At 38.7% G+C, this 21,507-nt stretch overlaps 2 protein-coding genes across 7 annotated transcripts; both read left to right on the top strand.

Moving 5' to 3' along the window:
- The first annotated feature begins 238 nt into the window (after positions 1-238).
- Positions 239-4,730, top strand: LOC109086140 (ubiquitin-conjugating enzyme E2 J2-like). 2 transcript variants are annotated; one of them, XM_019100630.2, is made up of 7 exons: positions 239-762; positions 996-1,126; positions 2,419-2,459; positions 2,550-2,652; positions 2,759-2,879; positions 3,611-3,691; positions 3,769-4,730. In XM_019100630.2, exons 2-7 carry the CDS (start codon positions 996-998, stop codon positions 3,970-3,972), a joined length of 681 nt encoding a protein of 226 aa, XP_018956175.1. In that variant the 5' UTR covers positions 239-762; the 3' UTR covers positions 3,973-4,730. The 2 variants fall into 2 exon arrangements, with proteins under 2 accessions (XP_018956175.1, XP_018956174.1); XM_019100629.2 differs by having other exon boundaries at positions 273-762; positions 2,741-2,879.
- Positions 4,731-5,125: 395 nt separating this feature from the next.
- On the top strand, positions 5,126-21,162 carry hipk1b (homeodomain interacting protein kinase 1b). 5 transcript variants are annotated; one of them, XM_042733653.1, is made up of 17 exons: positions 5,126-5,459; positions 8,925-9,564; positions 9,951-10,324; positions 10,471-10,594; positions 11,547-11,666; positions 11,772-11,858; positions 11,937-12,121; positions 12,909-13,059; positions 13,141-13,327; positions 14,183-14,301; positions 14,569-14,703; positions 16,498-16,658; positions 16,763-16,915; positions 17,011-17,154; positions 17,995-18,206; positions 18,311-18,438; positions 19,729-21,162. In XM_042733653.1, exons 2-17 carry the CDS (start codon positions 8,947-8,949, stop codon positions 20,116-20,118), a joined length of 3,288 nt encoding a protein of 1,095 aa, XP_042589587.1. In that variant the 5' UTR covers positions 5,126-5,459; positions 8,925-8,946; the 3' UTR covers positions 20,119-21,162. The 5 variants fall into 5 exon arrangements, with proteins under 5 accessions (XP_042589587.1, XP_042589586.1, XP_042589585.1 ...); XM_042733652.1 differs by having other exon boundaries at positions 5,127-5,459; positions 8,876-9,564; positions 16,501-16,658; XM_042733651.1 differs by having other exon boundaries at positions 5,127-5,459; positions 8,876-9,564.
- Positions 21,163-21,507: the final 345 nt, after the last annotated feature.

Below are 21,507 nucleotides of genomic sequence, written 5' to 3'. Positions count from 1 at the left end.
TACATTATCAGTGATTTTGGATATAGAAATATTACTTTCTGCAATAACTTTATGACTTAAATCATCAAAAATTAAAAAAAATGATGAAGAAAAAAAAAATAATATTTGAATTTATGATTATCACATTGCTTCAACTTTTACAATTAGTTGAAATTAGATCTTTCAATTACATTTTTGGACCTTTCAATGCGCTTTTTTTTTTTAAAGACCCCATTCAGCCATTTCATTTTCTTTAATAAGTTGTCATTTTATATTGAAACAGGAAGCTGGGGCAGGACATTATGCTTATATAGCAAATGCTTCCTTGTTTTATAATAGGTAGGTCTCTCACTCATTTGAGATTTTGCTTAAATATTGGTTGGTTTATCTTTAAAAAAATAGAAATAAGAGAAATAAGTGACATTTTATGTTAAATCTTAATCATTTTGTTATAACATGCAAATGTGTTGCATATTTAAGATGTTAAAGATGGCATTTTTTCAGATGGCGAGCCTTCCCTCTGGTAATAAGAAAGTAAAATGATAGCCTATACCACTGCTTAAAATATTAAATCAAAAGTGAAAGCAGAAGAAATGATGTTGCTTTCATTTTCCCTTTCTCCTAAATCACTGCATTAACACTGACTGCAGGACTCGAGCATGTGCTGTTTATGTGACATGTCCAGTATTTATTGAAAGTCAACATGCCATTCACAGATATTATTCATCTGAGACTGGACACACTCTTCACTTCACCTTCATCTGTTCTGAATTCACTGGAGAGGTATGTCATGCATTTAATATGTGTGTGTATATACTGTATAATACTATATATTAGTATATATGTCATATTATTAGTAACACAAATTAGAACATCACATTGTCAAATTTATTATTACAACTATTGTGGTTGTTTGATTATTTTCAGACATAAGAATCAACTTATGTCGATATGCTTCTAAAGAAAGCTGTTTCTCTTTCATGATGATTTTAATATTAAATTAAACTGTGTTTCAGATGAGTGTGGGTGGTAACAGGAAGATGACTACGACAGCAACACTGCGTCTGAAGCAGGATTACCTCAGGATACGGAAAGAGCCCGTCCCTTACATCTGTGCTGAACCTCTGCCATCTAATATACTGGAATGGTACAACTGAGTCTGAATTAGGCCTACACTGGGAAAGAATAATGTCAGGTCACTGTGTTAGGCACTGATATAGAAATTAAAGGTGCTGTATGTAGGATTGACACAGAGTGGTTGAACTGGGTATTGCAGTCCAAATTCAAAATATTGGAGAGGGGTTTTTTTTTCACCCGGCCCCTCCTCCTCAGACTTGCACACTTAGGTTGCCAGATTGACGACACAAACAGGAACAAGCACACTAACTACAGTATGAGTGAAATTAAATACACTTTGTTTTCCGCCAAAAGGCAACCCAGGGTGCCAAAATACAATTGGGTTTCACAAACCAAAACAGAGACTGACATTCCGGCCCGGAACACACATTTTCAAAAGAGAATAACTGACTGTAGCATTGTTTTTCAGATATACAAGTATGTTAAAGGGATACTCCATCCCTACAATGAACATTTTGTCATTAATCACTTACCCCCATGCCGTTCCAAACCCGTAAAAGCTTTGTTCATATTCGGAACACAATTTAAGATATTTTGGATGAAAACCGGTAGGCTTGTGACTGTCCCATAGACTGCCAAAAAAATAACAGTATCAAGGTCCAGTAAACCATAAAAATAATAGTCAGAATACTCGATCTGCCATCAGTGATTCAACCGTAACGTTATGAAGCCACGAGAATACTTTTTGTACATGAAGAAAACAAAATAATGACTTTATTCAACAATTCCTCTCTGTGTCTCTCCAAATCAGTGTAGCACCATTTTGGCAAATCTGAGCTGTACACAGATGGCGTACGCTCTTCTGTGTCAGCTGCGCCGATGCGTTGTTTTCATTCAAACCAAAGCGTAAATACACATTAAAAAAACGTATCCTTGTGGCGCGGCTGACACAGAAGAGCATACGCCATCTGTGTACAGCTCAGATTTGCCAAAATGGCGCTACACTGATTTGGAGAGACACAGAAAGATATCTTCAATTGTGTTCCGAAGACAAACTAAGCTTTTACTGGTTTGGAACGACATGGGGGTAAGGGTGATAATGACAAAATGTTAATTTTGGGTTGGAGTATCCCTTTAACTTGGCACATTTCTTAAATATCTGCAAACATATTATGTTATTTTAATGCTTTAGTAGAGTCAAAATCTTACATACAGCACCTTTAAAACAATTGGATATGAACAATATATCTATTTGCTCTACTGTCTAGAGCAAACGAACAAAAAATACATTATTTTATATTGTGAAAGAAACCTTTGTTCTGAATTCATATCTTGAAATGTTTGTTGATGAAATCTTCCCAGGCATTTTGTTATTCGTGGTCCTGAGAAAACCCCTTATAAGGGTAAGCATGAATACTTTCACTTGTGTTTCTATATACATTGTAGGCCTATTATTTGCACTTCTTTCTTCTTCTTTTGTTAATTGTGTTCTGGTGGCTACTATCATGGCAAATTGATATTTCCTCAAGAATTTCCTTTCAAGCCACCCGGTATTTATATGCTAACCCCTAATGGAAGATTCATGTGCAACACACGGTAAGCTAAATAACTGTGCATAAACATAAACGTTCACTCCAGCTCACTGTAACTCATTTCAAGTATGTGCTCCTGTGTGACCCTGCAGGCTGTGTCTGTCCATTAGTGATTTCCATCCTGACACGTGGAATCCGGCCTGGTCCGTCTCTACCATACTCACCGCACTGCTGAGCTTCATGGTGGAAAACATTCCCACGCTGGGAAGCATAGAGACGTCTGACTTCACCGTACGTACACTGAAAACATTCTGCTGAATGCATATAGGCTGTATATATTATGGAGCAGGGGTGTCTAAACCTGTTCCTGGAGTTTAGCTTATCCTAATTAAACACACCTGAAGCAGCTAATCAAGGTCTCAGTGGACTCAACTGAAGTGTGCTGGAGCTAAACCGAGCAGGACTGGACGCCCCTGCTAGAGCAATGGTGACAGAAAGAGAAAAAAAAAACAGGATAGGAAGAAACATTCCCCTGAGAATCTTTGCTTTCTTTAGAAAAATGTGTGTTCTTTCTTAAAACTAATCCATTCAACTTTCCATTCCCCTGAGAAAATTTATGTTGCCTCATAAAGAAAGTTTGTTCTATCAAAAAACATTCCGTTCAACTGAGAAACTTTGTGTTCTTTTGCCAAACTATTTCATTCTCCAGTGAAACTTTCCATAGAAAAACAATCATTCTCTCGCAAAACTATTCCGTTCCCCAAGAAACTTTTTATTCTCTCGCAAAAGTTTTACCTTCCCCCAACGTTCCCGTTTGATTTCTTTCACTAAACATTTGCGTTCCCTCGCATCCGCTCTCAAAAGCACTGAAATATAGCTTTTCCTCCCCTCATTATATCCATCACAAAACGTTTTGCAGACAAAAACATTTCTCTGTGGAAGGCAAAAGCACCATCATCATAACATTTTATTCCAAAATATTAATTATTCATATTTTTATTATGTTTATTTTTGTCTGTCAGAAAAGACAGCTGTCTGCGCAGAGCTTGGCCTTCAACCTGAAGGACAGAGTTGTCTGTGAGCTGTTTCCTGAGGTTGTGGAGGTAAATCTGACTCAAGAAATCTAAACAAAACAGGTCTTCATTTAGTTATACATATTAATGTTTTTTCTCCTTTACAGGAGATCAAGGTGAAGCAAAGGACTCAGAAGGACTTCGGTGTTCCTCCTCATACGGGTCATGTGGCCCGACGAAAGCCAAACCTCAGAGGAGCACTTGCAAACCTGTGTGTTATAGCTGGTCTGGTTGTCTGTGTCTACACAGTCAAGTTTGTGTGCTACATCATACAGGCCAGGACTGAAAACAGACCTGAAAGTTCTTTCTGAGGCATCTCTCTTCCTTTTAACCAAAGCAAACTTCTGTTCAGAACACTAACAACCTTGTGGTATTGCAATGATAGAGCATGGTTTTCTGAAGTTCGTGACATTACACTGGGTCAAAGCCACTTTGAAATGAAACCAGCAATGTTTACTGTGACGCAGTGGAAAAGAAAAGCAGCTTTTGTAATGTGGCCGTGACAGAGCAGTTAAACTGAAGAATGAACTGTCAACAGGGTTTCTGCTGAGCCCCTTATTATCCGTGTTACAGTTCGTTCTCATCCTGTTTATTTTTCTTTTTCAGATCCTTGCACTTTCATAACAGTTATGACATGTCCAATTCTGCTTTCAAAATCATTTCCCAACATTTTGGGAACATTAGAGAATACTTTTTGTAAAGTAAATTACTTAATATAACTGTTGGAAAAGTGGTTAACTGTCTGCTTACATTCATATCTGTCTTTATATTTTTTCAGTATTTAGTTGTTTCTTTTATTGCTGGATTATTGTTTTTGCCTGTAAAAAAAAAAAACATTTGATGTTCTATCTTTAAGATTCTGCAGATAGTAACTTACTAGCACATCTGACCCAAGGCTGTTTGAATCTGAATCAAAAGCAAGCAAATGATTAAACTTCATTTTGAAGTTAACCTGTGAGTTGTACAAGCATTCAATAAACTATCTTTACATTTACAACGATGGATCATTAGCAGTCGGAAACCCTGAAATTATGAAATGCATCTCTAATAAAGACATTTTGTAGCACTGGTTATGTAAGTGGACTATGACTTTAAGAGCTGAACACGGTATTTCCAGTATTTCTCACCCATTTAGATGAACTGCTTTTTTTTTTTTTTTTTTTTTTTTTTTTTTTTTTTTTTTTGGATAAGCTATTTTTATATCAGTATTTCCGTATTATATTATTACTTGAATGACAATGTTTGCACTATTAATATTAAATAACTGTGTTATTGATACCTTATAAAAATCACCATTCTATACATACTTCCATCCAATTAATCTTTAATTAAATCAATATGCATCAGTCATTTATTTGCCACCAGTAGTAACGAGAAACATGTTGATCAGCAGCATGGTATTTCCCATCATCAACAGTTGCACAATTGCTCATCTCAGTGCGCGTTACAAAACGTGTACAGCCGTGTGCGCATGCGCAGTGCTGAGTCTGTGGACAGGAAGCCTGACTGAAGCAGCTGATAATCAGGCTTTGGATGTTCTGGGGAGCACAACAGCCCCTTTCTGCCTGGATTTTAAACAGGGCTTTTTAGTACAAGGACAGAAATCGACGCTTTTATGAGCAGCTCGCCCGCTCGCTACTCACAGCGACTGATGGAGCTGTATTTTTGTGCCGATCGCTGTTTATTTTCGAGTTAACTGCAGGGCCGGAGCTGCTCACTAACAATGAAGGCCTAGTATCCAGATCCGAGGGATTTAAAGCTCTCCTCTGCCCCAGACACGGATCAACAACACGCTCAGGTATGAATATAGCAATAAGCATCCGTAATATATAAACCCACAGAAGTGTCTTTAATTGAACTAATGTAGACATAAAATGCGTTTGAATGGGTTTTTGTAAAGAAGGGTTGGATTTGTTGAGCTCTGGTCATGTTTTCCAATGATTCAATCTGAATTGGAATGTTATTTTTTTTATTTTATTAAAAAATATATATATATTGCATTTAATATGTTGTATTGTAACACTACCGGTTCGTTACATAGTAGCAGACGGATGATACAATGTAGCAAACTTGTGGCGTCTGCAGATTCGAGGACTCAGCTCAGTGATTGCGATATTAATGCTCATATTTAAAGAAGCAAACGCCGTGTTTTTTCCGTTAATTTCGGTTTTTCCTAATTTGCTTCGTGACATTAGCGCATTTTTCTCGAAAAGGGTGGAGTCGTGTGGTGGTGTAAACATACAGCGGGTTGGTATCGCGTTAAAACTCGAATATAACACCGTTTACGATCAGCAGCTGTGTCGCTCGTAGGTGATGTTTGATGTTTTAATGTTTTTTTTTTTATTTGGTTTAAAATGTTTTAGATACGATCTTTCTAAATCAGTTTCTTACAAAAAAAACACCAACAAACAATATTCTTCGACTAATAAAAAACACCATCATCTAAAAAAAAAAAAGAAAATAATAGTAGTAATTTATTTAGTTTTATTTTATCTGTCTGATGTGTCGTTGAAATCCCTGGGTGCATGTAATACAGCACACACTGATACTTACGCTTTTAGATGCCTGTAGTTTTTCAACCAGAAATATTTCCACTATAAAATGATTTATAACATAGAGAGAGATTATAAATAATGTAAAGATTTTAGTTGTTTAACTAGCAACATTTCCATTATAAAATTATGTATATTGTATAGAGAGTGATTATAGATCATTTTTAGATGTATTCTTCTTCAACTAGCAATATTTCCATTCTAAAATTGTGTATATATATGGATATATATATATATATATAATATATATATATATATATATATATATATATAGGGATGTTCTATATATATATATATATATATATATATATATATACAACTGCATAGAGAGAGAGAGAGAGAGAGATATTGATAGATGGATGTGTGTGTATATATATATATATATATATATATATATATAGAGAGAGAGATATTGATAGATGGATATATATAGAGATATTTTTTCAAATAGCAATATTTCCACTATAAAATTCATATTATGGAGTGAGTTTATAATTATAAATAATATATAGATAAGTTTTCAGCTAGCAATATTTCTATTTTAAAATTATTTGTATTATATAGAGCTTGATTATAGATCATTTTTAGATGTATTTGTTTTTCAACTAACAATATTTCCACTATAATATTGTTCATATATAGAAAGAGTATAAATCATTTATAAATATTAGTTTTTCAACTAGCAATATTAGCAATAAAATTAATTGGTAATATCACAGATATTTCTCTTTTTTTATATTAAGTAATACATTTATAACATTAACCGATTGTTCTGAGACTATAGCTCAATACTTTATATAAATTCACAGTATACAGTAAACCTCAGAAAAACAAAGCACATTAGTACTATATCCTGAATCCTGACCAAAAAAAAAAAAAAAAAAGTTTTTCACATCTGTATTCCTACCATTTCTGTCATAGATTTATAAAAATGGTTATCATCACAGGCTCTGTTTTATAGATTAGTCCTTTGTGCAAATTCTAAAGATATTGTTTGCGAGTATTAGGAGGAGAGAGATTTTTTTTTTCTCATTTTAAGTGTGTAGTAACAATTGACCTATCGTAAGCCCCGCCCCCTTACCCTTAGTTACTGTTGCTCCCTCGGACAAACAAACGGAGTTGCTGCTGTCTTAAAACGACGGCTGTCAGCGTGAAAACCTTGTCCCAAGATGTTTTTGATAAATTTTGGACACAGAAGGGCCATAATTTAAGTGGGACTTAAATATGCCATGGAGGGATATATAAAATATTTCAAAATGAATATGTAAAAATACAGATCATAGTGCAAACAGGAGAAGTCTCATGTTACGGTCGTTTCGATCACAATGACAACATCCCGGAACCAACACTGTTCATGTACCGCAGTGATTACCGCTAAATCTCCATCACCTGCTTTCAAATGGAGCGGCATTTAATACACAGAGCCATAGTTCACTGACAAGCTACGCAATATCGTGTTCATTATCAAAGGCGATTCATCTGCGATATTGCGTAGCTTGTAAGTGATCTACGGCTCTGTCTATTAAATGCCGCTCCATTTGAAAGCAGGTGATGGAGATTTAGCGCTAATCATGGAACCGGCTTTACTGACGAAATGCGCGTGACAATCACATGCGATATATCGCCCATCCCTACTTAGGGACATTTTTGCTCCGTTTTGTTTGGGTTTAGTGACTGTAATAAATTCTATTGCCTATCCGCTGGGGATACCTGGTGTTCAGTGTTACAAGTACTCCAGGCACATTGTCCATTTTTTGAGCATAAACACCATCAAACCGAAGGAAGCTGCGGATCTTTCTATGTTTCTCTATGATGCTGAAACATAGAGATGTCCGAGGTCCGCTAACCAACCATGCAACTGATACTCGATTGCCATTGGCTCATCTGCATTCGAGGGGAGGGGCTAACCGATAGGTCAGTTACGTTTGTAGTAACAATCAAAACCAGAAAAACAACTTACGGAAATATTGAATTTAATATTAGACTCTGATCAGCAAGGCAGGATTTTCTCTCTAGTGCTATCGTGAAATTTTACTACATGGAGCTGACAGTCATTGCAATGCCATTCTCAGATCTCAATACATTTACATGAATGCTAGATTTGTCAATATTTATAATAATTTTCATTATCTGACTGTGTTCAATCATGTTGATAAATCAGTACTGTCATTTTTAGGGCTGCAAAACGAATAATCGCCATTAATCGATTCAAAATAAAAGTTTGTTTACATATTACAGTATGTGTGTGTACTGTGTATTTATTATGTATGTATATAAATACACACAGATGTATATAATGAAAAAAATTGTATGTATTTGTATGTAAACACTTGTATATAATTTATATTTTATATATAAATCTGCATTTAATATCACCTCATTTTCCAGCGATTCTCAAATGATTAGTTCGAAGCGGTTCAAAGATTTCAGTCACTCCTTTCCGTGAGCCTACTTTTCTCTGATTGGTCAGTTGACCCAGGCTGTTGTGATAGGTCTTTGGGAGACAATAACTATTTATTGTGGACTTTCGGCTTTACAACTTTCGCTACATCACACACTGCATGAAAGCCAATATTGGAAATGGCATAATGGGGCACTTTAAAAGTTTTTTGTGTTCTTTCTGTATTCAACAATGCCGAACTTATATATCCAATATCTGCAGGCATGGCTTCACAGCTGCAGGTTTTCTCCCCTCCATCTGTGTCTTCCAGTGCCTTCTGCAGGGTGAAAAAAATGAAAGTGGAGAGCTGCGCTTGGGATGCTTCCAATGAAGCGTACAGTTCTGTGGGCCAGTTCAGCTTCAACCACGCAGCAGGCATCCCTTTCGGCTCCTCGGGCCTGATCTTCCCCCCAGCGTCCCGGGGGCAGGTTGTGGTCCGAGCGGCAGACAGCACCGGGAGCCTCCCGCGGGGGTCCAGCCGCAGAACCTCCCACAACACCCACCACTCGGAGTCGCACTCCTCCCGCGGGCAACGGTACGGCGTGAAGAGGAAGCACGAGGAGGTGGAGAGCTCCGGCGGAGGTGGCAGCGGCAGCGGCAGCGTTCAGATTCTGGAGGAGCTCTCGGCTCCTGCTTTCTCTGCGCGGACGGGAGGAACAGGGACCACCGCCCAGTCCATCCCCAACTCGGCCCCCACCACCAAAAGCAGCAGCTCCAACGGGGAAGGGGACTACCAGCTGGTCCAGCACGAGATCCTCTGCTCCGTCTCCAACAGCTACGAAGTTCTTGAGTTTCTCGGCCGGGGCACGTTTGGGCAGGTGGCCAAGTGCTGGAAAAGAGGAACTAATGAGATTGTGGCCATCAAGATCCTGAAGAACCATCCATCATATGCTCGTCAGGGACAGATCGAGGTATGTCATGATGGGATCTACAGTATGTTTTTGGGTTATTGTTTTCCAATCTTGGGTTATCACCTGATCAAGAGTTCCTGGTAGTTCATTTCCGCCTAATTTTACTGCAGAGACTGCAACTGGCATGCCTTTTTTACCTCTTAGGGCGTGTTCACACTACGTGTTCAAACTCATACAAATGCATATTCAAGATAACAGCGCCTTTTCCCTAAAACAATATTTATGAATGAACAGCTCATGATATAAGATAGAACAGATTATTCAAATTCATGTAACCAACATGAATACAAAGAAGATATATCTAAGAGCCTGTCACAACTAAATTTAAGAGATGAAGGGTTTTCCTGTTTACTTGATTTGTTATTGACCCCTAATATCTCTTCTAGGTGAGCATATTGAACCGGCTGAGTGCGGAGAACGCTGACGAGTTCAACTTTGTCCGCTCCTATGAGTGTTTCCAGCACAAGGGCCACACATGTTTGGTGTTTGAAATGCTCGAGCAGAATCTTTACGATTTCCTGAAGCACAGTAAGTTCAGCCCACTGCCCCTGAGGCACATCCGCCCCATCCTGCAGCAGGTGGCCACGGCCCTGATGAAGCTGAAGAGCCTGGGTCTCATCCACGCTGATCTGAAGCCTGAGAACATCATGCTGGTGGACCCCATCCGACAGCCCTACAGGGTGAAGGTCATTGACTTCGGGTCAGCCAGTCACGTCTCCAAAGCCAGCTGCTCGACTTACCTCCAGTCTCGCTACTACAGGTGAGCAGATATCTGTAATCTGTACATGTTTAATGATCATGTTGTTGTAATAATCACCCGACTGAATCCTAAACATAGAGCCTTAATGCATAGATTATGATATTGAAGTGGTTCACGAAAATATTTTTTCTGCTTTCTATCCTCAGAGCCCCTGAGATCATCCTTGGTCTGCCGTTCTGTGAAGCCATTGACATGTGGTCTCTGGGTTGTGTGATTGCAGAGCTCTTTCTGGGCTGGCCGTTATATCCAGGAGCTTCAGAATATGACCAGGTCACATGTTTTGTTACTGTTATTATCAGAAAAATTATTAACTCTCAACCTTCTCGGTTCTCTCTCAATTTTCATATAAAGAAACTCTATAACTGTATGTTTTCTATACTTGTTTCATTTTAAATGTGCATCATGCACTGTACACGGACCCTCATGTTCACATAAAAACCAAAGTATACTTTGGCCTTTAGTATTTGTTTCTCTGGCCCTTCATGCTGGTGCTGTATGATGCATAAATATGGCGCTTTCTGTGCAAATGAGGCTTATTGTAGAATGCACTGTATTCATGTGGCTGGGTCGCAGCAGTGTGGCGATATTGTACAGTCCCAGCAAAGTATGCCAGTCTACTGCATCCACCACAACCAAAACAAAAATTGCTCTGTCTGAAATGTGATTGACACTAATCAAAGCCAGCTTTGCACTACATTTTTTTATTTTTTTTTTTTTGCAAGACCTATTAATTGAAAAAAAGCAAGTTTGAAACAAAAAGATTGAATCAGGTGTTACACCCTGTTTGAGAAACTCAGTAGTTTTAAGTCCAATGTAGCTAGCTCTTATGGAAAAGGAAAACCCTCGGGTCAGTGACTTGAAACACAACATGAGGGTTCAGATAATGCCTTGACAGATTGTACAACGTGACCTTAAGGAGCTAGACCAGGCAGATTGTGCAACATGTGCAGTCTTTCATGCCAGACTGTATGATAAGTTGTAGCCAAGACATCTAGCCATGATTCAGCATTGACAGCCGGTCGCACATCAGACACGTCATTCTCTACTCACGTTCTTAAGGCGGCAGTCCAAAACAGTGAGCCTAATCATCACCAAGACCATTAATTGGCCATCTGTGAACATGTCACACTAGGCAAGGCTGAATGATTTTACCCTATGGCAACAGAAATCTTTACACAAACTCCTCTAGTCTTTGTACTAACTTCTTATTTGCCCCTTCCAGATTCGGTACATTTCTCAGACACAGGGATTGCCTCCTGAGTATCTCTTGAGCGCTGGCACAAAGACAAGCCGCTTCTTCAACAGAGGACCAGACTCCAGCTACCCACTGTGGAGGTTAAAAGTCAGTACCCATACTTGTTTTTTGGGGTTAAAAACACAAATAAGTTTCTTATTTAAAAAAGGGTGGTTAATATTGTACAAAATTGACACTTATGACTTTTTCTAGACCCCATCTGAGCATGAGGCAGAAATGGGCGTCAAGTCAAAAGAAGCCAGAAAATACATCTTCAATTGTTTGGATGACATGATGCAGGTATGTGTAGGGTTCAACATGTCATTAGTTTAAAAGAAACAGTCTTAACATTTTCTGACTGCATCCATTGGTTTCCAGGTCAATCTGCCTACTCACTTAGAAGGAACTGACATGTTGGCGGAGAAGGCGGACCGTCGGGAGCTGATTGACCTGCTGAAGAGGATGTTGCGGCTGGACGCTGATAAGAGAATTACGCCCACAAAGACCCTGGCACATCCGTTTGTGACCATGAGCCACCTGCTGAACTTCCCACACAGCTCACAGTACGTCATTTTTAAGACATCTACCCCCACTAGGTTTAAGTCTAGTCCCAGACTAAAATGCAAGTCTGAGCTGTTTCAAATAAAAGAAACTTGACTTACCTTAAAGGGAGAGTTCACCCAAAAATAAAAATGAAAAGTCTGTCATTAATTACTCACCCTCATGCCGTTCCAAACCCATAAGACCTTCGTTCATCTTCGGAACACAAATTAAGATATTTTTGATGAAATCTGAGAGCTCTCTGACCCTCCCATAGACAGCAAGGATCCTAACACGATATAGTAAGGACATCATTAAAATAGTCCATGTGACATCAGGGGTTCAGCTGTAATTTTACGAAGCTACGTGAATACTTTTTGTGTTAAAAGAAAACAATAATAACTTGACTTATTCAACAATTCTTCTCCCCGATTCACTGTCTTCCACCATTTAGAGCGTAATCAACGTTGTTTACATTCAGTAGACGGCGTGCGCATGCTGAACATAAACAACATCAATTACGTTGATCTTACAGGTTTGGAACGACATGAGCGTGAGTAATTAATGACAGAATTTTCATTTTTGGGTGAAGTAACCCTTTAACATATATCAGTGCCTTTGTTTTGTCTCACGATGAACACCGGTAATGTTTTCACTAAGGCATGTTTAGAAAAATTACTTGAATGTCCTAATTGAACTATGGCCTAATCCTAGCTTAACCTTGTCTGTGAAACTAGGCCCTAGACTTTCAGAACCGGTTAATTTGAAGAAATGTGTTGTACATTTGATGCTCATATCATTTTTTTGTAGTGTGAAGTCGTGCTTCCAGAACATGGATATCTGCAAGAGAAGGAACAGTAGCTTTGACAGTGGGAAGTCCCTGTTTGCTGCTAACGCTGTTCCTGGAACTGCAGGAAACCTGACTGTGACCTTCAGCAGCCAGCTGAACCAGCACAGCCAGGTGAGGGGAAAACCTGCTGTAAGCTGTAAGTGCTTTCATAAGGATTTCCTTCAATCTTATCTGTGTTGGTAATTTTCTCAGGTTCCGTCTGCTGGTGGAGCTGTTCCTCTCCTCAACTACCAACCGGCACTTTACCAGCAGGCCACCATAAACATCCCAGGCCTGGCCCAACCCAGCATCCCCCTGCAGACCCGCCCCACTCAGCTGTGTGCTCAGACCGAACCTTTCCAGCAAACCCTTATCGTCTGCCCCCCCACCACTATCCAAGGTGAGCCGGAGCTGGGTGCACTGTGTGTGATTTATGTCCCTTCAATAAGCCAGACTCCATCCAGATGTAGCTAAATCACTGTTTCACTGTTTTTTGTTGTTGTTGTTAAATATAGTGTCTCAGAAACTTCAATTTAAAATGGATTGCAAGCAGTTAATTTTGGGCTTAATTGGAATTGTATTTGTTGAAATGGTGGCAAAAATTAAAATACTCATTTCAGGGTGCATACAGAGTTTTGAAAGTTTGAAAAATTCATGATTTAGATTTTTTTTTTATTTATTTTATTATTGTAATTGTATTTATTTATTGAAAGGTTTGAGCTGTGCTGGGATTTTGGATATTGTCCTTTTTTCTTAAAACATCTAGTGTAATAATAATGAAAAATAACCTTTATTAAGGATTGCATCATGGATCATTTGTGTATACAGTCTCCTGAAACACAGAACTGATAAAGAACTTAAGAATTTAACTATTAAATACATAAAACAATGTGAACATACTTTATGGATTTAATTGTCACTCAATCTACCAGTGTCTTTGCTGCTCACCTTTGATAACTTAATCATACAGATCACCACACATTACTTGGTAAAGCATTACATCTGTTTCATTTTACTAAAGTTAGTTTCTTTTCTTTTGATCTCTGGAATGGCAGCGGAGCTGAAAGGTGCATTCAAGTTGCGCCCTCTACTGTATGGCCATGAATTTGTATTTTGTTTAATTTGAGTCCTCCAGAATTTGTTTGCTTTGCTATTAGTGCAAGATGTTTTACATTTGATTATTCATTTGATATATATGCAGGGCTTCCCCACCCTTGAAAAGCACTCTGTTTTTTTGTTTTTTTTTTTCTTGAAGGGCTTGCATCTTCTAATAAAACCTCTAGCTATCCTGTCCGGATGGAGAATGGTGTTCCTGTTGTCCAGCAGAACCAGTCCACGCAGCCTCTTCAGATTCAACCCAGCATGCTGACGCAGGTAAGACATAAAGTGCATTGTTTGTGAAATGGTGGCATTCTATCTAACGCTGACGTCACTGCGATCTGACGAACTGCAAATTAATCCAGTTGAGTTGGAGGGAAGCATCAGTCCTTAAAGTCTGCATGGACAGCTGTTCGGCTGCTGGCAAGTGCCTGTAAACGGCACGTGAGATCACAGCCTTGTACCCCTGACCTTAGTCTGCCCTTTTGTCTAATCTTTCCATGCTTTTTGCCCCTTTCCCTCCATGGTGCCCCTCCTCCATAGGGCTCCTGCACGCCTCTGATGGTGGCCACGCTGCACCCTCACACAGCGGGAGTGGCGTCCCAGTACCCGCTGCCCCTGGCACTGGGCTGTGGGGCAGGAAGGCCTGCCCTGCTGGAGCAGACAGCCACGGTGCTGGTAAAGAGAGACCCACCCAGCGCTCTACCACTAACATCATCATTTCTCATTCTCCCATTGACCCTCTCCCCCTCTTCGGCACTTTCCAAAATCCTGCTTAAATGCATCTTTCTTTCTAATCCTACTCTTATTCTGGTCTCTCTATATTGCTAATCATATCTTATTTCTTTCTGATCACTTTCTGATTTTTTTTTCATCCCTCTTTTATATTTACTTGTCTCTTTGATGCTTTTTTTTTCCTGGTCTCTGAAAATTCTGGATCCTATATGATCTCTTGTTGATTTTTATTGGTCGCTTATTATCTTATCTTTTTTGATCTCTATTTGATCTTTTTTCCACCTCTCTTTTGATAATTCTGGATCCTCTTTAATCTCTTTTTCATCTTCACTGATCTTTTGTTGATTTTTTTTTGTTCATTGGCACTTTGACCTTTTTTTATCTCATGACTTTGATCATTCTGGATACTCATTGATCTCTTGTTGTTTTTTTTGTTTTTTTACTAATAGTTTGTTTTTGTTTTTCATTCAATGAAACATTGATTTCTTTTTTCAGTCACCATCTTTTTTTTTTCTGATCTCACTTTGATAATTCTGGATTCTCATTCTCTTGTTTGTTTGTTTGTTTGTTTTAATGACACTTTGATATTTTTCCCCCCAGATCTTTAATTGATAATTCTGGATTCTAGTTGATCTCTTGTTTGTTTGTTTATTTGTTTTTCATTCAGTGAAATTTTTATCCTTTTTCCAATCACCATCTTTTTAAATTTTGGATACTCTTAAGAGATCTTTTGTGTGTATTTTTTTTTAATAATTTCCCTCATTTTCCGATCTCTGTTTTTATATCTGACCACTTTATTTTTCTTTCTGATTTTTCATCTTTTTTTTGTCTTTCAGCTCTTCCCTTTTTTTTCACTCCCTTTCCACCTCCCCCCCCTCTGTATTTCCAGTCTTTCTGCTCGTCCTCCCTTTCTTTTCCCTCTCAGTCCCTCCCTCGTCGTTCTTTCTCAGTGCAGGTCTGCTACAGGCATGGGAGGCATGTGCTGACTCTTGTGCTTTGCTTGCAGCTTCTTGTTGTGTGAATATATATTTTTTATATCCCTCCTTTGACCTCCCACCCCTCCTCCTCCCAGCCCCACCGTCTGTTTGGCCCTCCTTCTCTCAGGGGAGGAGACTGACCTTGTCTACAGCTCAGAAACACTCGCAGCCGTGTTCCTCTCCCTCTCATAGCCACGTCTGTCCGCAGGTTCTCTAGTGCTGCCCATTCTGGCATGGCAGATCCTTTGGCCAGTTTTGCTCAGTGTTTTCTGACTGTTTAACAGCCATGATTCTTCCCAACAGGTTGCCGGACTGCTCTTTCCTGCCCCCCATCTTTAATTTTTAAGGCTTGTGTGTGATTTATGCATGCTGTGCTTGTCTTGGCTTTTAAAATCATACAAAATGGCTGTGCTACATCTAAAGCTGCCTTATGCTCCGGGAGAGAATTGCATATTTTTATTTTGTGCATTGATGATTTTTATTTATTTATTTATTTTCCTTGGTGTTCAATTTTAATTGTGCAGTCACATCCGCATGTTAGTGGAAGTTCCTCATCATTCAGGCATGACACAAATGTTTAAATTCAGATTTAAATGGCCATAGATGTGTCAGTCATTGTGTGGTGCAGATTTGTTCAAAGCTGTTTTTACCAACTATTCATTTGCCAGTGAAACTTTTTTTAAATTTAATTGACATTCAGTGACTTTAGCATTTTTCCAAGTGCCATTGTTACTCAGGCAGATATTTTGTCGTCCTCCAGCAGGCTTGGCCAGCGGGAACCCAGCAGATCCTCATACCCTCTGCATGGCAGCAGGTGCCTGGCATGACCCTCCACAACTCCAGCCACCAGCCCGTAGTGAACGAATCGCCTCTGGAGACCCTGCTGTCCGAGAGCTCCACACAGCAAACGTCAAGCTGGAAGTAAATGTTTAGGAAGAGTTGTAAACTTTTATTATCTGCACACAATGTCAGTACGATACATGTTTGAATGTGCTCAATACCAATTGATTGGTTGTTTCCTGCAGGGCGTCTCAGAGCGGTCAGCACAATGGCGTCGTCCAGCAGAACCCACACATCCTTGGCCGCCTTAATCCCACTCATTCTCTCAGTCGAGGAACGTCTGCGGTCACACGGTCACAGAACAAGAGGAGCAGGATCTGTTGTGACACTGGCAGCAGGTATTGAGACACTCAGATGTCACTGGTGTGTTTAGTATAGTTTGAGGAATGTGTGGTTGTACCATTAAAAAAATCTTCTGTTTCTGTATTCACAGCAGTGCTCTGGTGAGCTCTCAGTCATTCAGTGCTATTCTCACTCAGCCCATCATTATCTGTGACACCCCGAGTCCCGCTGTCAGCGTCATCACCATACACAGTGACACTGAAGATGAGGACGAGAGGAAGTTCCACCCTGCTAGGTGAGTGAGGTCACTTCCTGGTATGATTGCCATGTTTTCACGTACACCACAAAAAGTTTGTGGTAAGCAAGATTTCAAAAATGAATTATTACAAATAAATAAATAATCCTTTTCAGCATGGATGCCAGAAATTGATCTACAAGACAGTTCAAAATGTTTCAAAAGATTTACCTTTCATATATTTATATTTATATTTATATATATATATATATATTATTTATATATATATATATATATATATATATATATATATATATATATATATATATATATATATATATATATATGCTGTTCATTAAACTATTTATCAATGAATCCTGAAAAAAAAAAAAAAATCCTGTTTTCCAGACAAATATGAACTCTTTTCAACATTGATAATAATCAGAAATGTTTCCTGAGCAGCAAATCAGTATATTAGAATGATTTCTGAAGGATCATGTGACAGTGAGGACTGGAATAATGATGCTGAAAATTCAGCTAACAATCATTTTAGAGCATATGCAATCCATCCTGATCCATCAAGATATTAATGCAAAATAAGTTACAGTCTGACAATTGCCCCTTTCACATGACTTTACCGGTAAATGCAGTACATGCTTGTACTGGTAATCTTCATTCTGCGTTCACACACAGCATCATTCTGGCAATTTACTGGTCAAGCTTCTCATATCGGAAAAGGTCCTGTTCACACATGATCTCTTAACAGTAATTTACCAGTATAGTCTGTATGTGTGAAAGGGGCTAATGTCCGATTCCTCTTTTCACAATGTGAAGTAGCTCCATATAATTTCAGTGAAACTAATTTTTAAATCCATTCATCCATGTTTTTTTTTTGTTCAGCAGTGGCCCCAGCCAGAGGACTAATGTGATCAGCTGTCTAACCGTTCACGATTCGGACTCCTCCACCGCCAGTCCTCTGACTCCCAAGCCCCAGGACAGTCACGCGGGGGTCCAGTCCTCACGACTCTTCAAATCCCTGGCAGTGGTGGCTCCTTTTGTGAAAGCACAGCCTGTGGAAAGCTCAATATCAGCCAAAATCCCATCGGCTATAGGCGAGTATTAGCAGTTGTCCCATTTTTATTCACCATAACTTGGTCAGCAGTTCTTTATCAAAGAAATACATCACTAAAAACTGCATTCATTGTGTTTGCTTCAGGTGTGCCACAGAATTACTACATGAAGCCTAAGAGAGCCGCTGTCGCAAGACAGCAGAGCAGCTCAGGAGAGAGTGTCACTGACCACCAACAGGAGCCCAGCAGATCTCAGCCACTCAACCTCAGTCAGGTGACCGCCTCTGTCCATGCTCAGCGCCGCAGCGTATCTGGGGCCCTGTGAAATCCGTGTCCCCAAATTCTTCTGCATTCCATTTTTTTTCTAGACCCCTTTTTAATGGTTAAATTCATTTGTATTAATCAAAAAGCATGTCTGATTAATTAAAATCATCAAACTTATACAGTTTCACATCAATTTATTAAAAGTTTAACAAAAACTACATGCCTAGGGCCCTATGAAATGGTTTGTTTTTTCTCACCATGTTTTGTTACTAAATTCTGTTTTAGCATGTCTAATCATTTGAATGCATAAAAACAACTTAATTTTTTCACATTTTTTGAAATAGCCTTATGAATTTTTTTTTCAAACAGAAATACTAAAATATCCTTATTTTTTTGAAAATTTTTTTTTTTTTTTTTTTCAGAAATTCTGATTTTTCTGGTTATCAAATGAAGGTAGAAATTAAATTAAATTAAATTAAATTTATGCATTTAGCAGACGCTTTTATTCAAAGCGACTTACAGTGCATTCAGGCTATCAATTTTTACCTATCATGTGTTCCCGGGGAATCGAACCCCCAACCTTGCGCTTGTTAGCATAAAACATTAATTTCATTTTTTTTTAATTATTAAATATTAAACCCTTTATTTTTGGCAAACAAAATTTACTATTAACAGTAAAACATGGCAGAAATATTGTGATTTATTCCTTAAAAATATAAGTTTTAATAATTTAGTAATAGTAGTAGTATTATGTACATTCTACTGAACAATAGTAATATTTCGGGCACAATGTCTTCAAGTCAAACCAAATTTATTTTGATGGATTGCCGTAAATACATTTAAATTTCTGTGTTCTGTGATATGACGCTAGTTTTACTCGAATCAAAGGGTAAAATGCTCATGAAGTGACATGCTCAGAGCAGTTTTGGAGATGTTGTTTATGTATTTATGTACTCATACTGAGGCGAAATCACAGCGAGCGTCATGCCCGCTTCAGAGTGTGTGTAGTAATAGAAACCATGCATCTGCATCATTCATTCACACAGAGACACGCAGAACATGCAGGATTCATTTTTAAATAGGCTTTTTACAGCGTATTATTTACAAATACTAGTCCGTATCGCGATATGATTTAAGTGTAATGACCTGCTTTTGATTAACTCATATAAAATTGGACAAATTCTGTGACGTTGTACAGTAAATTCTGTTTTTATGACTGTATTCCGTATCGCGGAAGTCATAGGGTTCTACGTACCGTAAAGAACGTGTGGTTCAATTTCCTGTTTTCCTTTTTTCCCAGACCACTGTCTCCTCGTCCCAGGCATCATCCGGTGGCTCGTCCTCCCTGCGTCGACAGCACACGTACCCGCCGGCCTCGTCTCGTTACTGTCTCCAGGAGGCCCCGTCGTTCACCAGCACCCCCAGCCTGTACCCCTACCCCACCCCCGCGTCCCACATGAAGCACCTACTCGTACAAGGCTCCTCCCCCTCCATACACGGCCCGCCCACGAGTCACTATGCAGCCAGTCTTATCCCAAAGGAATCCATTGGAGGCGTGGTCCACGGACTCTCCGCCCACTACCAGCAACATTACCCCGCCCATCCTTACACCAGCACCACTAGAGGAGGCGGGGCTTACAGCGGCTATCAGCTGAGCCCGCGGAGGGTCCCTCAGTACCCCTACATATGAGACACACAGACTCATCTTCAGATTTTACGACTGACAACAGACCTGCTGCAACTGGTTTTATCCGTCTTATTTATGTTTTAGAATGTTAATATTTAGAAATCTATCATGTCATTTTGCATCTGTTTACTGAGAAATGCAGTGTCTGGTTAGGCGAGTTTATTTTCTTAGCTCAAGGAACGCTGACGTGTTTTTAATTCGTAAGCAATAGTGGAATAACGCTGACATAAAGGAACAGGGATCGTGCCGCCGTGTATTGTCTGTTCGACTAAAACCCTTACACTAATCGCTGACTTGTTTTATACTCCATTTAGTTTTTAGATTCAGTGCCGTGTTTTTGTTGACGTAGGATCTCTTTCGTTTTTAAGTTATGTTTGATTGTGAAGCTGACTGGTTCTCAACCACTTTACTGGAAGTTATTCAAGATGTGGAAAGGAAAAAAAAATGTATTATGTACCCTGGTTGTATTGTTATTTAAGTTAGCGCTATATGTTAGTCCTGGTAGAATCGTAGAGTGTATGTTGTGAGGAATATCAGTGAATATGAGGAGTAACATCTTTTATTTTAACTTTTCTTTTTTCGCTCAAATTGTTTAATCATGTCAGTACTCTCCCTGGACAACAGGGGGTTATTTAACAAGAGCTGGGATGGCAAAGCTACTTTGAATACCGTGATTACACACCGATGATTTTTGAAGTGTGTTTAATTTGCAGCTTTTCTGAGTAGTCTGCTTTTCAAACTAGAGAACACCAAATATGTCTCTGACCCTTGACCACTGCATGCGGTCTCAGTGACAGACTGTTAACGTGAAATCTTTGAAATTCTGCTCAAAATGACACTGTGACTGACCTCTGAGGTCCTTCTTGTTCTGGTCTCGATAACATGATGTGCCTTGACATTCTCTCCAACATGTTTGGCAGTGTTTTTGAGTTCAACCATCAACCGAGAAAGTACTGTACACATTTTGTAATGTCAAGCAATGATGGAAAAACCCCCCCACAATTTTTCCCCCCATTGTAATTCCATCAAATAAACAAACCAATTCAACTTTGTGTCTTGCTGTTTTAGCTTCTTTTGACAAACCAGTCGTCTATATATATATATATATATATATATATATATATATATATATATATATATATATATATATATATACAGTACAGGTCAAAAGTTTGGAAACATTACTATTTTTAATGCTTTTGAAAGAAGTTTCTTCTGCTCATCAAGCCTGCATTTATTTGATCAAAAATACAGAAAAAAATGTAATATTGTGATATATTATTACAATGTAAAATAATTGTTTTTTACATTTATTATACTTTAAATTATCATTTATTTCTGTGATGCAAAGCTGAATTTTTAGGATCATTATCACATGATCCTTTAGAAATC

Source organism: Cyprinus carpio, chromosome B11 (genome assembly GCF_018340385.1).
Source record: "Cyprinus carpio isolate SPL01 chromosome B11, ASM1834038v1, whole genome shotgun sequence".
Lineage (NCBI taxonomy): Eukaryota > Metazoa > Chordata > Actinopteri > Cypriniformes > Cyprinidae > Cyprinus > Cyprinus carpio.
Note: the sequence above shows the minus strand (reverse complement) of the source record. Positions and strands in the feature narration are given on the sequence as shown.

Bases quoted from the DNA above. Each gene is read 5' to 3' on its own strand.
- LOC109086140 (XM_019100629.2), top strand. From the start codon at position 996: ATGAGTGTGGGTGGTAACAGGAAGATGACTACGACAGCAACACTGCGT. The intron at 2,653-2,740 runs GTAAGCTAAATA...GTGACCCTGCAG, and splicing joins AGATTCATGTGCAACACACG to GCTGTGTCTGTCCATTAGTG. The intron at 2,880-3,610 runs GTACGTACACTG...TTTGTCTGTCAG, and splicing joins TAGAGACGTCTGACTTCACC to AAAAGACAGCTGTCTGCGCA.
- hipk1b (XM_042733651.1), top strand. From the start codon at position 8,878: ATGGCTTCACAGCTGCAGGTTTTCTCCCCTCCATCTGTGTCTTCCAGT. The intron at 11,667-11,771 runs GTCAGTACCCAT...GACTTTTTCTAG, and splicing joins ACCCACTGTGGAGGTTAAAA to ACCCCATCTGAGCATGAGGC. The intron at 13,060-13,140 runs GTGAGGGGAAAA...TAATTTTCTCAG, and splicing joins AGCTGAACCAGCACAGCCAG to GTTCCGTCTGCTGGTGGAGC.